Source organism: Natrix helvetica (genome assembly GCF_964273705.1).
Source record: "Natrix helvetica genome assembly, chromosome: Z".
In the NCBI taxonomy this organism is placed as follows: Eukaryota; Metazoa; Chordata; class Lepidosauria; order Squamata; family Natricidae; genus Natrix; species Natrix helvetica.
In genome coordinates, this window is record NC_138554.1 from 83,766,875 (window position 1) to 83,792,415 (window position 25,541).

Below are 25,541 nucleotides of genomic sequence, written 5' to 3' on the forward strand. Positions count from 1 at the left end.
CCACCGCAGCAACAATTGAAGCTCCCCAAAGGAGGAGGGAAACCCCCGAAGGCACCAAATGCCTCAGATTCCTTCACTTGGAGTGAAGTACAGAAGACGGGGGGGGGGGGTTACTGCAAGTTTGGGATTACATGCAAGAGTATGGAGAGGATTTCTCATCAGAAGTTGCCAAAGTGAGAAGTATTACTATGGCTTTGGAAGGCAAAGCAGCTGCCTGGATGGTAGCCTTGCATAATGATGATTCCCCGCTGCTGAGGGATTACAAGGGGTTTATGTCTGCCCTGAGGAAATGATTTGATGACCCCCTCCTAAATCAAAAGGCGAAAAGCAGGATGAAACCCTTAACCCAGGAGGGGAAGCCTGAGGCTGAGCACACACAGGAGTTTCTTGAGCTGTTTGTGCATACACGGGGCAGGTCCGAGCAGGCACCAAAAGCAGGAAAGGAGGGGCATTGGGAGCCCAACTGCTATGCTAGACATGGCCCAAAACTGACCCCAGCTGGTAGGGAGGAAACTGGCTGGCAGCTAGAGAGACTCTGTGAAACTGCCCTGGAAGGCATGCAAGTGGCTGATGTCCTTCCTCCAGGCCAGGAGGAGAAGAAACCCTCCTCTTTCGCGAGAGAAAGTGAAACTAATTCAGATGATGACCACTCTGTGAATCCCCGATCAGGCCCCATGACCATCCCAGTAGAATTAAAAGTGCCATCAACTGGTGCCCTGGGGAATGATGCTGGCCCTTTTAGACTCCGTATGCACCCGATGTGTAATAGGCCCGGAGGTAGTGGAGAAAATGGGTTTAAGACTGAGGACTTTGAAAGTGCCCATTGCCTTTTGCCAGCTGGATGGATCAATCACTGCAGGTGCCCCTGCCCATTTTGTAACTGAACCAATAGAAATGTGTGTCACTGCGTTTATTTGGTTTGCCAGCTGTGCCTACATTCTGAGTTATACGGCAGCATGAACTGTCTCTTATCAGCAATGATTTACTGCGCATGTTATTACATCACATACCTTCTTCCTTCCTTCCTTTGTCTGCATGCCAGGCAGACAGAGGCTCTGCCAAAGATGTAATTAATTTAGTTAGTAAGTTTGTATTTTTACTTTATTTACAATTAAAATGTTTTTATTAGATTATGCCTCGGGTTTATTTTGTTTAATTCAAAGGTATGCTTTCAAGGAATGCCAAGATCCACACCTTGTTAATTCAGGGCAGAATTCACACCCCGAAAATGTGGATGGGAGCTCACCAAGAAACCCTGAGTTTCATTGTCGCACCTGGGATAGATCGGCCCCTCATACTGGGATTACCGTGGCTACGGAAATGGAGCCCTTACGTGAACTGGAGGAAAGGGTAGTTGCGCATTCGTTCTGCTAAACCCCCACATAGGATGTCCCACATAGCCAATGCCGAAACGAACCTAGCTGCTGCAGTGCAGGAAAAGATTGAAGGAGAAGAGAAAATCCCCAAAGAATATTGGGGGGTTTTCAGTGAAAGGGCCTCCGACAAACTACCCCCCCAATCAGCACCACTGATTGCAGCATTGAAATCCTCCCAGAGGAAAAACTCCCTAAACCCCAGTTTTATTCCATGACCCCACGTGAGATGGAGGAATTATGAAAGTTCATTGACAAAAATTTAAAAAGGGGGGTTCATACAACTGGATAGACCACAGGTGGCCGCACCCGTATTATTCAGGGAAAAGAAAGATAGCTCCTTTCGTTTATGTGTGAACTATAAAAATCTAAATACCATATGTGTGGAAAATGTGTATCCGCTGCCACTCATGAAGGACATGTTGGCCCAGTTGGGTAAAGGGAAAATTTTCACGAAATTGGACCTAAGGAAAGCATACTACAGAGTCAGAATAAAGGAGGGAGATGAATGGAAAACTGTTTTCAACTGTCCTTTGGGATGCTTCCAGTTTAAAGTACTCCCATTGGACTTCAGGGCGCGCCAGCAGTCTTCATGCAGTTAATAAATGAAGACTTGCATGAGCGCCTGTACAAGGAAGTGTTGGTTTACCTGGATGACATCCTTATCTACACAAAAACATGTGATGAACATGTGACTTTGGTACGCTCGGTTCTAAAAAAACTCCGGGCAGCTGAACTTTATGCCAAATGTCTAAGTGTGAATTTCACCAGGACAGTATCGATTATTTGGGATACCATATCTCCCACAAAGGTATCAAGATGGACCCCTGGAGCAGGGTCACCTCCCCTTGCGGAATCCTCCAACGGAGCGCTGAGGATAGGTCCACCCATTCTGCTAGCCAGGGGCGGTGTGGCCAGAAGGGGGCCATTAGGACCATCTCTGTTCTCTCTGTCACTAACTTCCTTAGGACCCCAGGAATGAGTGGAAGGGGAGGAAAAGCGTAGAGGAGACTGGGCAGTCAACCACAGAGAAGCGCATCCGTGTCCATGATGCCTCTGGATAGGAACCTCGATATGAAGCTTGGCACCTGGGCATTCGCTGGAATTGCGAAGAGGTCCATTGTTGGACGGCCGAACCTCCTGCAGATCTGTTGGAAGATGGTGGGAGGGAGTTGCCACTCTCTGTTGTCGACCGTCTCCCTGCTGAGCCAGTCCACCTGATTTTTCCCTATCCCGGAGATGTGTTCCGCTCTGATGGACCAGAGGTTCCTCTCTACCCAGTTCCCCAACCGGAGGGCCTTGTCGCGCAGGGCCTTGGAATGGGTGCCTCCCTGCTTGTTCACATGGGCCTTGGCTGCCACATTGTCCGTCAGGACCAGGACATGATGGTCGGTCACCATAGTCTTGAAGTGGCGTAGAACCAGATGAATGGCCCTGAGCTCCAACCAATTGATGTTGTTGCGCAGGTCTGTTGGAGTCCAGTGGCCCTGGACTATCTGGGCCTCCAGGTGTGCTCCCCACCTGAACAGGCTCACGTCTGTCATGAGCACCTTCCTGGCTGGTTCTCTGAAGAGTGACCCCTTGTCTAGGGCTGGGGTCAACCACCAACGGAGTGATAGGAGAACCTGGATAGGCACTCGAACTTTGAAGCTGGCGTCGCTCATCCCTGCTCTCTGGTGTGGGAGCAGAAATCACTGGAGCTCCCTGGCGTGGAGACAAGCCCACGGCACGATCCCTATGCAAGAAATAAATGTCCCAAGGAGCCTGGAAATAAGAACTACAGGAACAGAGTGTAACTTGCGTATCTCCTGAACCAGCTGTATGATGCTGTCCCTACATTTCTGGGAGAGGAAAACATCTCCAGACGCCAAATCTATAATGGAACCTAGGTGCTGGAGCCTGGTAGTTGGGGCTAGGTGGCTCTTCTCGAGATTGATTGAGAACCCCAGGGACCTTAGCGTGTCGATAGTGAGGCCCAGGTCCTGCCTAGCAGTGTCTGGGGACCTGGCTAAGACTAAGATGTCATTCAGGTAGCAATGGAGTCAGACTGGGAAGGAACGAAGGTGACCCGTGGCCGTGGCCAGCATCTTGGTAAAGGTCCTGGGAGCTGAGGCCAGCCCAAAGGGGAGGGCTCTATACTGGAAGTGGCTGCCCTCGTGGGAGAATCTAAAGAACCTACGATGTTCCGGGGCGATTCTGGTTTCCCTTCCACCTTCGATTGAGGTTCGGATCACCAGCCCTCCTTGCAGCATATCTCTTGATAAGAAATAAAACCCGAGAACATGTTCTAATGAAAACAAACTTTAATGTGAAAATAACTCTGGAATTGAGGAGTTTAAGGTCCAAAATGGCCCTCCACCCCCCTGAACTCTTGGCAACCAGGAACAGGTTCGAATAGAATCCAGAACCCTTCTCCCCCTTTGGTACTTTCTCTATAGCCCTGATGTCTAACAGGTGTTTGATGGCCTTGGCCTTAAGGAACCATTTGGCCAGATCTCTAGAGGAGGCGAAGGTGCGGAATCTATTCAGGGGTTGCGAGTGGAACTCCAGCTGGAGCCCGAGCTTAACCGTCTCGAGGACCCACTCGTCCGATGTGATGCGATCCCAGGCATCCGCAAATAAGGAGAGGCAACCGCCTATGGGGTGATCCAAGGTTGGATCACTTGAACCTGCGGAAAGGACACCCCCCCTCCTCGAAAGGGCTGCTTGCTCTGCTGCTGGCCTCTGAATCTGTCCCTTGGGAACTGCCTGTCCCCCTGCCTGTGAAACCTGGGAACCGGGTACCTCTGATTCTGGGGGTCCGTGTCCGTCGGGCAGTAAGATGCTCTCCTGGGGTACGGGGCCGGTCGGCGATCTGGCCTTCTGTTCGTGGCCGGAAAGACCTTCCACTTATTCTTGTCCTCCACCTGGATTGGATCCAGCGAAGAACCGAATAGCTTGTCTCTGGTGTAGTCAGCTCCTGCCAGGTGCCACTTAGCTCGAGACTCCGCCTGCCAGTGATGCAGCCATAACAGGCACCTGGACACTACAGAGGACAACAAGGCTCGCGAGGCATACTTAACTGCATCCAGCATGGCGTCTACCGAAAACTGGGTAGCTGCCAGCACCTTGGAAATGTCCGTAGTAGACGTACTTTGGTGGCCGGGGTCCTGTCTCTTAGCTGTTCCAGCCATAGCACTGTTGACCTGTTAAAAAAGGAAGTGGTTGCGGCCGCCCTGATAGCCCAGGTAATGGCCTGAAAGGACTTACACATAACCATCTCTGCCTTCTTGTCTTCTGTCTTGAGGCAGTTGGCTATGTCTCCTGTAACCACTGCAGACGCTGAGGCCAAGCTGGCAACCGGAGTGTCCACTGAAGGTACCTGCAGAGGTTGGGCAAAGGTAGAGTTGAGATTATAAAATCTGCATTCATTGCCCCCCGGATTGGGAAAAGACCCTGGCTTAATCCACTGGGATTTAAGCACCTTAAACATCTCTGGAGTGGGGATCTCCTCCTTTTCCACTTGGGGCCTGTGGAAGGGCCCCTTCTTGTTCCCCCCGGTAGTGCTGGAGGTGGCAGATGTAGCGTTGGGCTCTGGGGGTCCAGGTCTGCTGTGGCCCTGGCCTTATGCAGTAAGGAACTAAACAAGGAGGAGGGAAAAAGCCCGGTGATATTGGGGGCCTCAAGGGCCCAGGCTTCCTCATCCTCAGAAAAACCAACCTCCTTCAACTCCCCTTCCTCTAGATCCGAAGCCTCAGTGGCAGTGGGTGGGGAGGGTGACCTGAGTTCTCTGGTGGCAGATGACCTGGGGAGATCCTGGTGACCCCTAGACTGGTCTCGGGAAGCTCTAGTCCTAGAACCCTGGGACTGGTGCTTCATGCCCGAAGCAATCCCTTGGGCAATGGCCCTGGCTAACACCTCCTGGAAGCTATCAGGAAGCTCTGGAAGGGAGGGATGCAGATCTGGGGGTTGCAGAGACTCCCTTGGCTCAGGGGATTGTGGTGCCAGCCGGTGTCTGGCAGGGCTGGGGGCCCTGCGCCCAAAGGGGTCTGCCTTAGCCTCTGATGGATGGGCAGGTGATAGGGGGGTGATAAGGAGCTGTGCCCTCTGCCTGAGCCCCTTGGGGAACCAGAGGATGGCTCCCTGGCCTCCTCCAGAGCAGGAAGCCTGTGGGGGAGTGAGATCTGGAAGGAGAGGGACTGATAATGACCCTGAACCTTCTTGAGGAGGCCCTAGTAATCCGAACCTCCTGACCAGAGGTTCCCTTCCTATGGGGCCTGGGGGTACCTTTTTTGGCAGGGGACCTCCCTCTGGTGGCTGGGGGAACCCCCCTGGAGGTTCCTCGCTAGGATCCAAATCCCTAGCTGGTCTGGGCTTGGCATCCCCACTCCTTGCCACCTCCGCCATCATACTCACGGTTACGCTGTTCACTGCCTCCTCTCTTCTTGCCGGCCTTGCTTCCCTTGCGCATTGCCTGCCTAGGCTCCGCACTCCTGTGATCCCTGCAAACGATCTGTGGCCGACTGCCAGCGCACCGCCTGAACAGGGCCCTCCCCAGATGACCAGTGGAGTTGGGGCCTTCGAAGCCTCTTCCGGCTTCGGCAGTGACTCTCTGAGTGCTTTCGGCATCCGTAGAAGGCACACCGGTCACGTGCTCACTCACGTGCTCCTAAGATGGTGGAGGACCAAGATGGCGGCCGCCAATCTGCGACCCGATCTCCTGGAGCTCGTGAGCGCTGGGGGACAAATCCGCTGAGTCCCCGGTCCTCCGATGGCTTCCTGGGCGCATAGAGCCCTCTGAAGCGCACACACGCGGTGCAGGGCTTCCTACCCAATTGCGTGACCATCCGGTTGCCTGGGTTCGCGCTAGCCAGCAGCGCGACTTGGCTAGCGTCACTGAGCACATCGAGGAGAGGTGAAGCGTCGCAGCAGGTAAAACTGTAAAAAATTCCTGTAGAAAAAATTCCTGTAGAAAAATTCCTGTAGAAAAAAACCTTTGTCTTCGAATTGAGGGAGAGTCAGGTAAAACACTCCTTCTTGGCCGAAGGCTGAGGTTAATCTGGGAGGTCAGAGGAGGTATGGAGGTGTGGCCTCAAGATTTACCTCAGCCTCCAGGGCAAAAGGGCTGTGATAATACCCATGTGTGACTCCTCCCATGCCTCACTTTGGAGACAGAAGGTGGGCCATATGGGAAAAGGAAGCTTTTGCTGTCAGATGGGCCTTGATGACATGGCGAAACACCCTTTTGAAGTATGGGTGGATCATAATAATCTGGAAGCATTGAAGACCCCACATAAGCTATCACCTAAATACTTGAGCTGGGCACAGCATTTCAACTGGTTCATCTTTACCCTAAAATACATCCCAGGAGGGAAGAACTTTATGGCCGATGCTTTGTCCAGGCTTCCCCAATACAACAGCACCAGACCAAACGTGGTTCATCCAATCTTCCCAGCTAAGAACCTGGCTGCGCCAATGTTTACTAGGAGCGAGGGTCCAGTGGATTTAAATGTGACCACAGACCTAATGGACAAACTTAAGGAAGTCCTCAAGTCCGATGACTGGTTCAAAAAACATTCTGATGAATGCACCATGAAAGATGGACTGGCTTGTATGTTCCTGCCAGCCTAAAAACTGTTGTCCTTCAACGAGTCCATGACTCGAGAATGGTGGGTCATTTTGAATTTGTAAAAACTTTGCATTTGATTAAGAAGCAATTTTGGTGGCCTTCCCTGAAAAAAGACATTGAGTCCTACATAGCCAGTTGTCCTGTATGTGCGATGCAAAAAGACCACAAGGGAAGTCCCAAGGTCTCCTTCAAAGTGTAGTCTTACCCAATTTCTGTCCGGCTCCATCCCATGCAAGAGAGCGGCTCTGGCACGGGTTAGATGTCCATAGAGCACTGAGAATTTATCTGAGGTGAACATTCATAGATCAGAGGCCTTGCTGGTGTTTTCCAACCAGCCACATTGGGAGCTAAAGTCATGTCTACCACCATAGGATGATGGCTGAGGTGTACCATCTCCTTAGCTTATGAGACAAAAGGGTGCCCCCCGCCTCAGGGTGTCATGGCCCACTCAACTAGGAGTGCAGCCACAATGGTGGCTTGGGCGACAAGAGCTCCATTTGAGGACATATGTAGGGCAGCCTCTTGGGCTTCCCCTATAACTTTCATACGTCACTATCATCTAGATGCTTATGCGTTAGCAGAAGCGTCCTTCGGATGCAGGGTGTTGCAGCAGGTAGTGGCCTCCACAGCCACTATGGATTCGTAAGTATTTTCCCACCCTGTGGATGGTAGCTTGGGTACATGCCACCAGTGGCACCTCCCACAGTATGCCATGGAGAACAAACATTGGTACTTATCTGAACATCACTTCTCATGACATCTGCGGGAGGTGCCACATCCCACCCTAGTAGATCATTTTACTCCACACGACCTCGAGGAAACTGGGATAGAAGGAGTAGAGGTGTGGCTGCAACACTTTCTCTCAGTCTATGGACCACTAGTGTCACCTACCAGTAACACCTCCCACAGATGTCATGAGAAGCGACATTCAGATAAGTACCAACGTTCGGTCTATCTAACAGAAATGATGGGTATGTTTCTCCAAATTGCCTGCTCATAGAACTGAAATTATTGTCTGACCCATGGCTGGGCTTGTTTACCGTAGCAGCTGTTGCGATTATGGTTAGTGGAAATTTCCATGTGTAGCTGTGCAGTTGCTGCCACGTTTTCATTGTCATGTATCCAGCACAGCCATAAACAGAAACATCTGTCAGACAAAAAGCTCAGCCTTTGTTCCATAAATATATAATTTATCTTGCTTGGCATATGGAAGTCGTATACATAAGCCCAGTAATTCAGTAGTTCATTAAAACTTAAGAGAAAATAAAATATCCTTCCCAGTACAGGGAGTTAAAATATTTTGCTTTAAGTCAGAATCTAATTAAGATGACATGCCTCTGAAAGGCTGCACATAAGGGCCATTAGAGATGACCATCCTTTTCTTGAATTTTTTTTTTGCAGATTTTAGTTTTAAAGCAATTACTGTAAACTGTTATAGCAACAAAGTTCAAAAGGTTTATCTGTGAAGATGGAATCATTCTTTAAGCAACAAGCTGCATATACGATACCAGTGAGACTAAAAGAAAGAAAATGATTGCACTTACCTGTTATATATACTTTTCCAAAAATATTGGAAGGGCTTTTATATTGGTACTCCCTCTGCTTCTTTAGAGGGCAGGTTTTGCAACATTCCAGAACAACAGCATGTTTACCCATGTGGTAAGCAGGGGTGGGTTGCTGCCAATATTACTGCTGATTTGCTGTGTGTGTGCATGCGTATGCAGTTGCCTATAAATAGTTCTGTGCATGCGCAGAACATTAAAAAAAGGAGAAAAAAACATGCAATGGTGACCAGGGAATCAGTTCGGAGGAGTGGCCAGCCTGGATCACTGCCAGTTCTGTGACCCAGGCCAACATTCCACTACCAGTTTGCCCAAACTGGTGCGAACCAGTAGCAACCCACCTTTGGTGATAAGAGAGAAATCAAATTGCTTCTTTTATAGAGATATAAGCTATATTTAGTTCCAATATTATGATATTTAGGTAGGGCTATCTTAACCTGATTTTACTAATCAGGAGGTGAACTCAGGTAGTTTAGCCAACCTCTGTATACTGGGTATGGAAGAACAAACGTAAATGATTGCTTCAAGCGAGAGATATCTGTGTATTTTTTTATGTTAATACAGCTTTATATATATTCTGGTATACTGATTGATTACTGGTTGTGTTATATCAAGTTGATATCGATTTTTAATGCCCACATAGACTCTCTCTAGGATGACCTGTCCAATCTTACCCTCTAGGTCTTCCAAGACTGCACCTATTGCCTTTATAATCAAATTATCCACCTTGCGTCTAGTTGTCCTCTTCTTTTTCTTTCCACATTTACCAGCATAGCTTTCTCCAGAGAGTTTTGTTGATGTCCAAAGTATGATAAATTGAACTAGAATGTTTATGTTTTAAGGGAAAATTCTGGATTGATTTGTTATATGATCCATTGTTTGTTTTCTTGGTTTAATGTAATTCTCAGAAGTCTAAACAACATATCATGTGTCTAGGACAACTTGCCATGGTCAATTCACCACAGCCAACTCGATGTGGCAACTAGCTGCAGAATAACTCGCTGCATGACAAAAGACTATATCAAAGAAATGATGGAACAGAATCATTAAAGAAAGGATGCCAAAGGAGGGACAAAATGAAATGTGAATAACAAAAACTTTTAAAATTGTTATTTTAAATAATTAAATTGTTGAATTGTCCCGTGGCTAGTTGGCCTGTGTTGAGTTAGCTATGGTGAGTTATCTTGCAGCAAATTGGTCACGGCAAATTGGCCGTGGCAGCTGGCCATGGTAAGGTAACTGCAGTCCCATTCTATTCAGAGTGCTGTTGACTTGGTGTTGTTATGACTGCTGCTCCTTTGCAGTTTCTATTAAGAGAGTAATGATAGAAAATCTGCCTTTTAGCTTGAGTGACAGATTACATAAGAGCATTTGAAGGGCATGAATTGATTAAGATGCTCTTGATTGTGACCTATTGCTACTCCAAATACTACCACTGCCTTGCAACATTTTATAATTGCTCTCTCTTAATTTACCCAATTTATTACACCCATTACATCTCATGCATGGCAGAGAAGCTCAGATTGAAACTTTTATTTCAAATTATGCACTTCTGCATAATATCCTATCAATTGGGCTACTTTTGGGGCACAAGCTTGTATCTTTCCAAATGAGTGATATTCATGTGTTTAAATCCCATAGGACTAGCAGTCTTCCAGAAGCTTGGCAAATTCAGTTTCAAAAAGCCCTAAAGTGACAGTTACATGCATTGGTGAGCTAACATTCAGGCTACTTAAAAGATGTCTAGAGCCATCCTGGGAATATGCCCAGAATCACCCAAGTCACTCCATCAATATTAACACAATAAATAACTGTACAGAGGAATCCAGCAAGCTTGTAAATTGTGTTTAAATTGTCATTCATTAAAACTATAAGAATAACACCAGTCTTGTCCCTGAGACAAAATAGACGTTGGCTTTTGGGCAGCTCAATTGATGCATAGCTTCCATCAGTTCAAGGAGGTAAAGAATGCAAACTAACATGGCAATGAAGAACAGCCCTAAGATGCCAGAGGACTTTGGAACTTGTTTTAAATTATCCATGCTTGTTTATTTCATTTTTAACTTGTTTTTATTTCAGATGTTCACTGAATTTTGCTAGCCTGAATGCCTCTGCTGAACAGGGAAACTGAGTTATAAATTTTAATACAAAATATATGTATATTGATTTGTTCATAAAAACCAACTACAGTGGCTGGTTAAAAATTGGGCAGAATCACTGTGTTGGGACTGTGAAATAATGGAAATAAGTCTTGTTAGTCTTGGTTTTAATTTGCAAATTTTAAAAAGGCCCAGAAAAGTAAAGAGGCATCCTGTTTCCATATATACGCCCCTTCCTGCTTGTTGGAATGCCTTTAAGAATTGAATCCCTCCCAGAAATCTGCAAAACAACTTCTAATCACTGGAACATTACAGAAGAAATTGGAACTGTTTTTTTGGCCAGACATTTTTAGTTAATGCCATGTTAAGAAGTTAGGCAGACCAAGTCCAGTTTTGTTCCAATCTCTTTGAGGGCAGCAGCAGCAAAATGCCATTCCGAGGAATTGGTCTTCTTGTGTGTGTTATTTGTGTGATACAAATAACAGCTCAACAAAACGCCAGAACCAAGAAAAAGCCAGAACCAAGAAAAGGTAAGGAGCCAAGAAGTGTCTGTTTCATTACAATCTTTTTATTTTACAACATTTGGTTTGGTTACATTGTTATATATATATATATGTAAATATAAAACTATATTTAAACTATAGGTTAAAACTATGCAGTTAACTGTATAATCAAGTCGCAATATACTGAACTATGGTTATTGGATAAATTAGGCATGATTTATTATATCTGCTTGAAAATAAATGAAACTCAGATTCTTCCATATGCAAATCTGTCTTTAATGCAATCAAAGAAAGACCTACTTAATGTATTTGATGTAGGAAAACAATAAGATTTAAGTCTGTAGTGCTTGTTCCTGAGGAGTGATGCATACCACAAGTCTTTTGTTTACAGTCTGATAATTTTGTGCTGTAATGCAGGCAAATGGAGAATTTGATTGGATTGCAATCATATAAATGTTCAATAAATAAACATTACTCTTACACTATTTTACCTTTTAATAAAGCATGTTAGGCTTAGTGACATTTTTAGAAGATCCTTTATTGAAACTGTCATATATTATTTTGTATATATAGCCTCTATGCACATAAGATGGTTATGTTGCTTTCTTATTCTTCTCTCTTAGCTATTTTTTTTTCTTATTTGTTGTTTTATTAAGTTTATTAAGTAAATTTATTAAGTAAAAAAAGCCAAAAACATGAAAATCAAAGTCTGTTCTAATTTTAGGGAATCTAAAGATGTTTTTGGTAACTTAAAAATACATTATTTATCTCGTTTCTCAAATGTGGCTAGTTAACCTCTTTGTTTTCTCTACATAACTTGGATACGTTGTACCATAATGTCAGTAATGTGGATTTGGTTAAATACTTTTTGCCCTTGCATGATGAAAATATATTTAGATTTGAGAAAACTCAAATTCTTTGGATTAATTGACAGGGATATAAACATGATTGAATACTTCCTGATGGACTATAAAAATTAAATATGATTTCTAAAGCTTTTTTTCCAAAACAATGAGATAGATAATATAATTCCAATATTTTCTTCATTGGAGAATTCAGATGTACCCAAATTGATACAACCACAGTAACAAAGAGACTGCCTACAAAAAACTTAAAATTAATTTAAATCTGAAAACAGAAGAAATAAGCGGAGGAATTAAGCTTTGAATGGTTTTGGTCAGTGTGTTATCTTGCTCTTAAATGCTATTTTTATGGATGGAATTTATGCAAGCGTTTAAAATGAATGGATTAAGTTTTCTTCTATCTTTTTATTATTATTATTATTACTGCAACCTATGGACTAAAAGTCTCCTTCCTCATTACTACGGGTGTTTTCCTCTTTTTCTCCTCTATTTTACTCAAGAATTTAATTTTTATTTTTTTAACTTGGAATATAAAAAGAAAAGAAAAGAAGAAAACAAAGAGAGTTTTAACAACAGAGGGAAAGTTAGTGCTGCTGCTCGGAGGCTGGAAGCTTGTGTATTGGGAACAAAGCACTTTCACTTTCCTCACTGAACAGTCTGGCTTGGCAATTCAAAGTCTCACAGTTTGTTTATAGAGAGTGTTAAGGGGGCATGTGACTGAGTGGGCATCGCCTACTTGACATCATTCAAGCATGCACATGCAGTCATATGCCCCCCCCCCACCTAGCCACGCTCATAGAACCAAGAAAATTTGTTTTGCCAGAGCATGGCTAGGTGGGGGCAGGGCATATGACTGCATGTGCATGTGCGTGAATGATGTCAAGTAGGCCATGTCCATTCAGTCACATGCCTCCTAGCCACGTCTACAGAACCTGGAAACCCACCCCTGCTCTTCTCCCTCAAGTCTTACACTGCCATTCCTGATTAACCAAGTAATGACCTATAACAAAATAAGCAAACTACAGCCCTAGGATCTATTTCTGACACTCTGGAGACATCAGCAAATTCCAGTGCTCTATCACCAAATACAATAACTTGGTTTTTGGACGTATTGAAGAATGGGATATGCAAAACTGAGGAAGTTGGCTCCTCTAAAGAAGAATAGAATAGATCAGGGCGGTGTGCTGCTCCAAGAAGGCCAGCATCCTGAAGAGGTTTGCACGGGACTCCACTGGCTGCAAAGTGTGACACAAGGGGCAGAAGCCCCCGAACCCAGCGAGCCAATGCTGCTCCAGTAACAGCAGTGCCCAACTGCCTGGGATCAGGCCTGTCATGGGGCTCACAGGTGCAACGCCCGCCACCCCATCCATCCCCACCCTTATCCCAAGCGGTCAGGCACTGCTGCTGCTGCTGGAGCACTGCTGGGTCCGGGGGTTTCTGCCCCTTGTGCCACACTTTGCAGCCAGTGGAGTCCAATGCTCTGGGGGGAAGGAGACTCAGCTGCAGCCCTCTCCCCATGTGAGGGGCTGCCCCCCACCCACCCACCAGTGGCTTCTGCCTCTTGCTCCACTTCTTTGCCGGCGGTAAGCGGCACCATGGCCAAGGAGCAGGCAGGTGGATGGGTGGGAAGCCAGTGGGCTGCTTTGGAGTCCGAAGCCCCACAGAGCCAGCATGAGAGACATGTGGGCCCGGGTGGAAGGCAGTCTTTTCTGCAGCATCCTCCTCTCTTCTTGGGATGGGGGGGGGCTCTGCCTTTGCAGAAATGGAGTGGGTGCATGTGCAGCAGCCCCGGGATGTCCACTTGCCCTCCCACAGCATCACCGCTGCTGCCCCTCTCAGCCCAGCACAGCGCCTGCATTTCCACCAAGGGCCACCTACCCACCCATTGGCCAGGCTAGGCTGGACGCCGACCTCAGAAGGCAAGCGGACATGGGGGACCACCGGTAAAGCCATGTGGAAGGCAGGGAAGCATGGCAAGGCCATGGAAAGGGAGTAGGCTGCTTGCTCCCTTCCTCACAGTCTTGCCATGCTTCCCTGCCTTCCACGCAGCCTTCCACTTGCCTTCGCAAGCTGGCCTCGGGGACACCAGGAAGGTCACATGGAAGGCAGGGAAGCATGGCAGGGCCATGGGGAAGGGGGCAGGGGCAGCTAGCTAAGCCGCAACTTGCAGGCTTATCTGGCAGACAGATCAGGGACACAGTTTTTCAGGCAGGCAAGCTGCAGAGCAGAGACTGGGTGGGGTGGGGTGAGTGAGTAGTGACCAGGGAACCGGTTCGGAGGTGTGGCCAGGGTGCAATTACTACCTGTTCGGAAAAGTACAACTGATTTTTACTACCTATTCAGCCAAACTGGACCGAATAGGTAGGAGCCTACCTCTGGAGAAGAGGGTATTTATTTATAGTGAGTTGGTGCAGAGGTACACTGAACAACAGACTTCTGGAGGAGATGTCTGCATTGAATACTTTTCTGACTATTCAATAATTAGCAATTACATTAATTAAACTGAAATACTAGAATACTAGAATAGTTCTACATATAGAGGCACGAAGAACACAGTTTAAAACAAGGCTGATATTGTGATGATTATGACTAGCTGATTACATTGAATTTGACCAGTGCCTAAAGAACCATCGGCATTGATATTCTTCTCATATGCTTTTTTTTATTTGTAAAGCACTTTTAATTCTCATAGTGAAAGCTGACCCTTAAATACAACATGGGACAGAAGTGGGTTGACCGTATCACTTTATTATGATAACATTAAACAAAATAGTCAGGTTTGAGGATATTTACTATATTTCAAAACTGTCTTTTATATATTCTCCTTCAAAAGTCACTTTTCTACAAGCCCAAAATGAAGGAAGATGCCTAGGAACATTCCAAATCACTGTGGTAGGCAAGCTTTTATATATGGTTGTTGATCTTCCATCAGAAACAGTTAAGTTACTATATTTACATTCTGTTTACAGTATCTAAAAGTTAATTAGAAGCTGAAGTTTCCTGAAAGTCTAGTTAATTAGAGACTACTAACTTCTCCCTCATTGTGAGATGGTGAGTTACGTAACAATAAGCCCCACTTTAGCTGTTGTGCACCAGTAGATTATATGTAATTTGAAACCCAAGGGAGTTATATTGTGATTTAAAACTTGTGGCAACCAGAAGTAAAGTACATGTAAACAAAGTTTGATTTATACAAGAATCTTGAGTTTTATAGTCTGCAGAATTATACAGTGACATTAATAGAAGGAAGAAAATTACATAATTGTATATGGTGCATAATATACCGTTAAAACCAAATCGTCATATGAGAAATATGTTATTTTGATAAAATAAAGTTATAAGAAAGAACAGACAACATATACAAGGAATTAGAATTGCTGTTTTTTTAGTTCATTATTTTAAAAAAACTATCCAGTAAAAAGAGGGAGATAATTTGTTTTTGTTTCTGATGTATGGAATATTTTCAATTGATGACTTTATAAAACATACAGTATATGAGTATACGAATTTAGGACAAGTACACATAATTTGCTTCTTTTCACTTGAGGTTACTCGTCAACAGAGGAGGAAGTTCTCATTCTACTCATCAGTTTGAATGCAGTCATTAGTTGCAATCAGATGTTAAACTTTATCTTGTTACTGACTTAATAGATGCTGTAAGCCTCAGAATGATTGAAGACCTTAAAGAGCAACTAGAGAATCTTTCCCAAGAGGTGGCCTTACTAAAGGAAAAGCAAGCACTTCAAACAGGTATAAAATCCATCCATTGTAATGTTTTTAGATCACAAAATTGACTTGGTTATGGAACAAAAAAAAACAGGTTTTATTCCAGGAGGCCCAAAAATTTTAGACTAATGGGTATATTTGCTATATTGAGTGATTCGTGGATATTTTCTGAAAATGGCTGTTATGTTGTCTGAGGCTAATTAGACAAAAAAACTCCATAAATGTTGTTCAAAAATTCAGCACAAATCAGAGATAGTTTGTGGGTTTCAAAATGTTGAAACATTCTTTTAACACATAGTTTTCAACTTCAACACCTATTTCACATAAAATAAACTAGGATGTTCAGAGACAAATAATAGACAAAGAAACTGAGTGAAACAAAAAGAGGGGTCATAGTAACAAACATCAAATTACTATAATATTTTCTTCTCCAAAGGTTAAAGATAATAATAAATGAGCTCACACCAGATGAAAATACTCAGAGCAAAAAAATTACATCAAAACAAGCAAATTTCAGGTACACTCCCTATCTTACCATACACATACCATACATCAGTGACGTGCGGTGAGGTTTATGACTGGTGAGGCACTGACACAGTGCTGGGTTTCAAATATTTTTAGACTTGTGGACTTCAACTCCCAGAATTCCACAGCCAGGCATGCTCAGTTCCAATTTAAAGCGACAGCATTTGTTTTTCTCCTTTGCTCCTTCTTTCTTTCTTTTTTCTTCTCCTTCCCCTCCTTCCTCCCTCTCTCCCTTCCTCCCCCTCTCTCAAACACACACACACACACACACACACACACACACACACACACACACAGAAGTTGGATTGGACTATCTCTCCTACCCCTTCCCTCTCTCACTCACTCTCAAACAAACCCCCCCACACACAAAAGTTGGATTGGATATCTTTTCCAGTGGCTTGTAAGCAGCTCCTCTGCCATCCCCCCCCCATTCCCCTGCTGCCTTTCCCAAACACCTTCACCATTGCAAATGCAGCCTGCTGTCTGGGTGGGAAATGCCTGGAACACAATAAAGCCCACCCACCACCTCCTGCTGGCAGGCTGGGGTGAGAGGAGAGGCAGAGAAGCCGGAGGGGAGCCGAGCCGAGCCTTCCAAAAGAAAGAGGCTGGGGGGAAGTGTGTGTACTACAGCATGGCTCTTTGCCTGGCTTCCTGCCTCCTCCTGTGGTCTCCTCAGTGCTCACTTGTGCTCTCCCTCCCCAAGTGTAGTTTGATTGCAGGTGGAGCCACGTTGCCTTTTCAAACTTGTAATCAGTGAAGCTGGGCTAGATTTTTATATAGTTTTATCCAGCTGTGTGTGTGTGAGAGAGAAATGAATGGGGGCCTGGGGAGGAAGTCACTACACTTGGGGAGGGAGAGCACCAGTGAGGTTAAGCAGAGTCATCCACGGTGAGGCAGCAACTAGCTCAGCTTTTTCCTTTTACTTTTTTTTTTCACGATGAGAGTGGTGAGGCTGTGCCTCACTTGCCTCACCTGACTGCACGTCACTGCCATACATAATCATTCCCTTTCCCTCTGTCACTACAACCCCATTGTAGGAAAGAATAAAGGACAAAGAAAGTGAAGTGATTAAGATGTCCCTCCCTTCTTATCCTCTCCATGTTACGTGAACTGAAATATATAGCTGGATCAGAGCCTGTCTGTTTTAACTGAATTAGAATATAAGTGGGACCGGAATTGTGAAATAAGAAGAATCCTGGAAAATTTGGAACTTAAATTATAATTACCTGTATAACTAATTGTAACTTTGAAACTGGACATTGTGGAAAGGTGGGAATTTGAAGAATTGCGTGAAATTATAAAAAAATATGCATAAATCATTAAAATTAAGTTTAAACAGAATTTTGAATCTGAGGAGAAGCAGGAAATGAAGGAGGGAGAGGGGGAGGATAATGAAATGGTAGAAATGGTGAAAAATAATAAGCAAATAAAAAATTTCACTGGGTTTGACAGTGGCTTGGGGAAAATTGAAAAGGGTGGACATGTCCCAACAAAGAAAAGGGAGGCGACAGGAATAGAGAATTGGGACAAAAGACTTGTTAGGGAAAAATCAGATATTTAGAAATTGTTATTTGGACAATATAAAGTTGAGGCATGTGATTTACTCCTTTACCATATAATTATACCGAGTTGCTAACTGATTGAACAAGATAATGGAAAGATAATTAAACAAAGGTTAAAATATATGAAATATTATATTACACAATAATTAAACCAAATTATTAATTTATTGAATATGATAATGGGAAGACAATTAAATATAGGCAGGGCCGGATTTTCCTATAGGGTAACTAGGCTTCAACCTAGGGCCTCAAGATCAAGAGGGGCCTTTTATTTTTATTTATTATCCATGCCACATTTTTTATCAAGGTTAGTACCAATTGCAACATGTTTCATTTAATATATTGATATATATATCACAGTAATGATGTATTTTATTATCTCTCATGTAATTTACAAACTTAAAAATGGGAGGTGAAAGGGCCCCATAAGTGGAATAGCCTAGGGCCTCTTTTCATCTAAATCCGGCCCTGAATATAGGTTAAAATATATGAAATATGAATGCATATAGAATTCTTAAGAAGATGAACAAAGTGAGGTGTGTATTGTAAGCTAAGTTAAGATATGGAAAAATGAAGGGGAAATGTGAAATATACTTATAATGAGATTATAACGACAGAATTAAAAATTTGGGGTGGGTAATGATATATAACTATACAATATTATGATGAGAATAGCTGGGAATTGTAATCAGGTCCACATTCCGGGCAAAAATATCTTGGGGTGGTGGTGTTAAAAAAGGTATGTAGGTATGCTATATATATATATATATACTGGTTTTGTTGTATTTGGGTCTTTTCCCGTGTAAGGTTGAGATTGTCTTTGCAACGTTTTGGCAGGATCTCACCTGCCATCTTCAAGCTGTGGGCTTAAAATGTGTTGCAAAGACAATCTCAACTTTACACGGGAAAAGACCCGAATACAACAAAACCAGCATACCTACACCCGTGAAAATCTACGAATATATATATATAAAAATATGGTTTTCTGCCTGCATGGTCTTCTGTGATGAGCCGAAGGACAGAAAGAGGGAGTAGTGACCTTCCTCCCATATTTAGGCATACCAGGGGTTGTAACACAAATGCATATATATATATATATATATATATATATATATATATATATATATATATATATATATATATATATATATATATATATATATATATATATATATATATATATATATATATATATATATATATATATATATATATATATATATATATATATATATATATATATATATATATATATATATATATATATATCTTCAAAAAAAAGATGTTAAAATTAAAGATGTTTATTGACATGAAATTATAAATACCATCAACATAAAATGAAACTTGGTCAGAGGCTGAAATACACCAAGTAAAAGAGATGAAGAGTGTGGAAGAGAGTGGTAAGGGAAGAAGAGAAGGTAAGGAGAGAGGGTAAGGGGGAAAGAGGAGGAGAGAAAGAAGTGGAAAGGGGAGAGGGGAGAAGAAGAGAGGAAGCAGAAGTAGAGAAGAGAAGGATGACAGAGGGAAGAAAGGAGATAGGGAGGAGGAGGAGAAAGAGAAGAAAGTGATGGACAGGACACCATACAAATATGGTGTATGAAGAGCAGAGGAGCCAATAATTGTTTTGGGAGGTTGATGGTAAGACGAATTGATGTTAATATTTAATAATATAAAATAATGTTGGTTATGTAACAGTATACATGTGTTTATTTGTTATGAAAATGGAAAAAAACTTTTTAAAAAAGTCCTCATATATGGAATTTTGATAATATTTTGTTTCTCCCTTTTTTTTGTTATTTTTTATTAGTTTGCCTGAAAGGTACAAAGATCAATCTAAAATGTGTCCTGGCTTTTTCCCATGCTAAGACCTATCATGAGGCCAATGAAGATTGCATTTCCCAGGGTGGCACTCTCAGTACACCACAGACAGGTGACGAAAATGATGCTCTCTATGACTATGTGAGGAAGACCCTGGGGAATGAGGTGGAAATTTGGCTTGGCATCAATGACCTGGCAGTGGAGGGCAAATGGGTGGACATGACAAGCAGCAGCATTAGCTATAAGAATTGGGAAACAGAAATCACTACCCAACCTGATGGAGGGAAGCAAGAAAACTGTGTAGCATTGTCTGCAGTCGCTGTGGGAAAGTGGTTTGATAAGAGATGCAGAGATCAGTTGCTCTATGTATGCCAGTTCATGATTGTTTAATAGATTCATCTCAGGGAAGGTTTAATCAATATAATCCATTGATCCCTCGAGTTTTGTGTGTGCATCTGTGTTTGCTTAAACATGGATATATAGATATTTATGATAAGACACATAGGAGCTTTGCATAATCCCCGACCTCCGGTCCTTCCGACACGCCCTAAAAAGTTGGCTTTTCCAGCAAGCCGGCTGGCCTGTTAATTTTATCTAATTTTTAAAATGTTAGTGTTATATTAATTTGGTTTGTTTCTTGGATTGTTTCTAATTTTCTTTTAAGTTTTGTAATATGTGTTTTTTAATGCTGTATGCCGCCCTGAGTCCTTTGGGAGAAGGGCGGCATATAAATCCAATAAAACAAACAAAGAAACAAACAAACAAACATATGTATACACATTTAACAGAAAAAGTAATGGCAATGTATTACAAGGAATTTGATCTTTACTGCACTTTAATTGGTTATAAGCTTAGAAGCAACATTATATTTACTTAGCTACAAATCATAAATATCTATATTTTTACATTTATAATTTATTACAAAGACTTCACATTGGGAACATTCAATCTCTAAGTTTCAATTTATTGTTGCATGCAATTTTCCTTCAGTCTTCTTTCTTCTCCAGCTAATCACCCCCAAAAGTGGCTTTTGTTAAACTCATGTTTTATCTGTTGCACTAAATAGTTAAATAGTTCATCTGAAGATGAAAGTGTTTTTAGCATCCCTGCTTTCATTTCAGCCCTGAACTGAAAAGTAAGCATAGTTGCATTAGTTTATTCTATGTGAACAATAAAAGAAGAAGCAATGAAGGAACTAACAAAAATGTTTTATGTGTTTTGCTAAAATATATATTACTAAATTGCTTGGCTGTATTTCTTCTACAATTTTCTTCTGGACATTAAAAACATTTTCTTCTGAAATTAAAAACATTAGATAAAATGAAGAAAAAGTAAAGTGGGGAAAGAATTGACCTACTTGCTGCAACAAATTGTACCAATGCTTAGGGGAAAAAAGTGAAATATTTCAGGAGGTAGTTGCAGCACCAGTCTTCACCCAAGTAACATGGTCTTTGAGGGGGGGAAATCCAGAGTATTTCTTCAAAGACTCCCATAGAAACATCAAGGAGTCAGTTATCAGCTTGATTCTGACTGTGGTTCTTGATCATTGTGTTTACTTATTTACATGTAGGATTTATTTCCATTCACAAATGAGAACTTTTTTCATCTATTGAAAAGTATCTGAATGAGTTTCCACATTTACCTGAATAAAGAGTATGTCTACTGGCAAAAATACATTGCGTCAAGACTGTCTCTGTTCAATTCCTAGCAAAGAAAAATCCTTGGTTCCATAGATTTCGAGAAAAGTATTTTTACTAGGAACAAACTGAATTCAAACGGTTTCAAACAAGCTCTGAGGCACAGAGTGTGATTAGCACAGATTCAGCCCCCTAGTAGCTAGGCAACCGGAGGCCACCGCATAACAGAGTAAACTGACATGGCCTTGAAAGTAACCATAGTTGTAAAGCTGTAATGTAAACTTCCCCACAGTTCTCCCCACCCCCTATTTTATGGCAGCAGGCATCCAGCTACTTGACATTCAGCCCACCATAACAGAGGCATTAGCCATACAAATTTATACAGTTACAACATATAATACATCACACCAAAACTGGCAATCCCTTTAGGGTTTGTCAGGGTATTTTTCTATGGAAAGTTTGGAGGAGTTTAGGCACATGGACATGTTTAGCATATATCCCAGTGATGGCTAACCTTTTTCTAAAGATGTGCCAAAACTGTGTGTGCCCCCCACCTGCGCATGCATGCACAAACCCCCTGTGCATGCATGCACAAACCCCCATGCATGCATGTGCACCCCCCTGTGCAGGGGGGAAAATTTCACCCTCCTCAGGTTCTGCAGGCTTTCCTGAAGTCTGGGGTGGGCAAAAATGGCCACCCCCATCCCGCCCAAATTTCTGGTTGACCATTGGGCCTGTTTTTCACCCTACCCAGGCTCCGGAGTCCTTCCTGAAGTCTGGGGAGGGCAAAAATTGCCTTCCCTGGCCCTCTGGTTGGCTGAAAATGAGCTGGCTGGTGCACACATGCGCACCAGAGCTGAGGGCTTCCGTGGTGGCAAATATGGCTCCGTGGGCCACCTGTGGCATGTGTGCCATAGGTTCGCCATCACAGATCCATCCATTCAGACTGCACAGGGAAAATGTTTCTAAAAATGAGGTATTGGACCCTCCCTCTATGTTTTCTGGAGCCTAGAGTTTCTTTAACTTCAAAATGCTGCTTCCTTTCAATCAGAGTGGATACTGAGTATCAGCTATAGGTTGAAGGAGTGATGGTTTCAAATTTCAACAAACTGCAATGAAATATAGGGTGAATATGCTTTGGGTCAGTAGTTCCCAAAGTGGATTAATGGGGGCGCTAAGAGGCAAGGGGAAGCAGCATGGGGCTCTAAGAGGCAAGGGGGGCGGCAGGGGGTGCCAAGGGGATAACCCAAAGGGGACATTCTCCCAGCAGTGTCTCCGGCACCTTTCTCTCTTGCCGCGCAAGGAGACGAAGGCAATTTTGTTTATTTAACCTCCCACTCCAGCCTCCAGCCTCTGGGTGAAAGACAAGTGAAGAATGCAGTGATGGGTGAAGCTGGCCGTCCCTGAAGCCAGCTCTTGAGGAAGGAGGCAGAGATGAGGCCCGGGGCTCGCTTCCCTTCATCCTTCCTCCAAGAACTGCAGGTGGCAGGGAAAATGAGGCTTCTTTGCCAGCTTCCCAGCTAGCAAAACAGACATTTTCACCAACTGGAAGGTATGTGTGTGGGAGTGTGTGTGTGTGTGAGAGAGAGAGAGAGAGAGAGAGAGAGAGAGAGAGAGAGAGTAAGAGAGAATAAAGGGAAGGAAGAGGGAAAGAGACAGAAAAAAGAGAGAGACAAAGAGAGAAAGAGGAAGAAAGAAAGAGAAAGAAAGAAAGAGAAAGAAGGAAAGAGAAAGTAAGTGGGGGAGACACACAAGAAAGAAAGAATGGACAGAAGAAAGAAAAAGAAAGAAAAGAAAGAGGGAAAGAGAGATATAAGAAAGAAGGAAGGAAGAAAAAGAAAGAAAAAGAAAGAGAACTTATGATCACAATTGAGCCCAAAATTTTGGTTGCTAAGCAAGAGCGTTGTTAAATGAGTTTCACCACATTTTACAAGTTGGCCACTCCCACCCGGTCACATGATTACCAAGCCATGCCCAAAAAATAGGCCACACCTACATAATAGCTTCTAAAAAAATTTGAAAGGCACCACTGGTATATGTGTATGTGAGGGAGAGAAAGAATAATTAAGGTCATTGAGCTAAAGATGAAAAACTTTAGATAAAAATCAAAAGTGTTTATTATCCATTTTCGGTTTCTTACAAGAACATCTTTTTGTGTAAGTTTGTGATATCTTAATGATATCTGTTGCAGTTTTGTTCTTTGTGATAATACCTTACTGCGATTACTTCTTTCAATATCTACACAGGAATTATCATCTACTAAGAACAGTTTACTAAGTTATTAGTTACTAAGTTTCTTGATAAATGACTATCAGGCTTTGAAAACCTGGTATCACTGGATCATATTCAACAATTTTATTGAATTAACATTAACTAAAAAGGTTTTTAAATTGGATTTTGAATAAATGTGCAATTAATTGTTACAATATTGAATTTTACTGTTACTATCTTCCTTCCGTCGTGCAAACCGCCCAGTCACATTACCCCCCCCCCCAGCCATGCCCACCAAGTCATGCCCACGGAACCGGTAGTAAAAAAAAATTGAATTCCACCACTGGGTGGGGGGCACTGAGGATCAGTTTATAGCACCAAGGGGGCGGTGGACTGAAAAAGTTTGGGAACCTCTGCTTTAGGTTCTTTGGCAACTCCAGTTGCACAATGACTGGGTTAATTACTTTAATGATTGGGAATGGGCTCGTGTAATTAGGACCAGGTTTCTTAGATGGTTGGGTGGACTGTAAGTACTTTGTGGAGAGATAAACTCTTATCAACTCGAAAATCTTTTGGCTTCACATGGTTTTTGTCAGCTTGTTTCTTATGTGCCTGATGTGTCATCTCAGTGCTTTACAGGTAACTGGCCAAGTGTTCTATAATTGGGCTAACCACTCAGCTAAGAAGGGTATGTGTGGTTTCTCTTAAGGCAGCTCTGGCATAGCTATGAAGTCCTGCCTGGAGGCCACCTTAATTGGGATGAATCCCGTTCTACTATGCACAGAATTGTTATATGCTGCCTCTGCAAAAGGCAAAAGGTCAGCCTAATTGTCCTGTTGGTAATTAATATAGCACCTGAGGTACTGTTCCAGGATTGCATTAGTTCTCTCACCATCCCCATTAGTTTGGGGGTGATGGAAGAAGCTTAAGCCCTTGGGTGATTCCCAATAGGTTCAAGAATTCCCACCAAAACTAAGATGTAAATTGCACTCCTCTATTGGAAATAATGTGCTCAGGTGTACCATGCAACCTATAAACATGTTGTACAGAGTTTAGCTAACATCTTTGCAGAGGAAATTTTGGGGCAGGGAACAAAGTGCACCTGTTTTGAAAAAAGATCCGTAACAACCCAAACAACAGTGTTCCCTCCACTTTCAGGCAATTTCACAAGAAAGTCCATAGGTATTTCTTTCCATGGGGCCTGGGAGTTAGCCACAGTCTATAAAAGCCCTGTGGGTTTCCCCAGAGCCCTCTTTGCTGCAGCGCAAACTGGACAGCTGGCCACATACTTTCAATGTTTTGGTGGAATGCCACCAAAACTGCCTCTTAACCAAGTACAGGGTTTTTACAAATCCAAAATATCCTATTGACTTAAGAGACATGGGCGCCCTTTAATACAGTGTCTCTCAAGCTTGAGAGCATGTATAATTTGGCCCCGACCCAAGCCAGTCCATCACACATGGTGCAGTCATTTGTGTGAGTAGTAAGCCATTCATTAGCTTTTAGTGCATCTTTGAGCTTCTCACATAGTTCATTTGGAATCTCAGACTCCTCCTTCCCATGAGCTCTAGTGGTTACTGGAGCTGTTAGTTGCTTCAAGGGAATAACAGGTTTAACACTTCAAGTTTAACTCTGTTGTATAGGGGCAAACTAGACAAAGCATCCGCCATAAAATTCTTCCCCCTTAGGACATAACACAGGATGAAGTTGAAATGATTAAAGTGTTGAGCCCAATGGATTTGCTTAGGACAGTGATGGCGAATCTATGGCACGCGCGCCACAGGTGGCACGCGGAGCCATTTGTCAGGGCACACGAGGCGCTGCCCTGTCAGCTGGCCAGCACGCATGCACATGCTGGCCAGCTGAGTTCACCCTTTTTAAAGCAATTTTTCGCCCTCCCCAGGCTCCAGAGGCTTTATAGGAGCCTGGGGAGGGTGAAAACAGCCTCCCCCGCCCCCCAGGATGCCCTCTGGAGGGAAGCCTCCAGACAGTCCCTGAAGCCTTCGGAGCGCTTAAAACGACCCTCCGAGCAAACCGGAAGTGACTTCTGGTTT

The 25,541-nt window shown here is 43.4% G+C and overlaps 1 protein-coding gene across 1 annotated transcript; it reads left to right on the top strand.

Moving 5' to 3' along the window:
• Positions 1-10,889: 10,889 nt before the first annotated feature.
• On the top strand, positions 10,890-21,311 carry CLEC3B (C-type lectin domain family 3 member B). The gene is made up of 3 exons (XM_081933370.1): positions 10,890-11,172; positions 15,660-15,758; positions 19,629-21,311. Exons 1-3 carry the CDS (start codon positions 11,070-11,072, stop codon positions 20,027-20,029), a joined length of 603 nt encoding a protein of 200 aa, XP_081789496.1. The 5' UTR covers positions 10,890-11,069; the 3' UTR covers positions 20,030-21,311.
• The last annotated feature ends 4,230 nt before the right edge of the window (positions 21,312-25,541 follow it).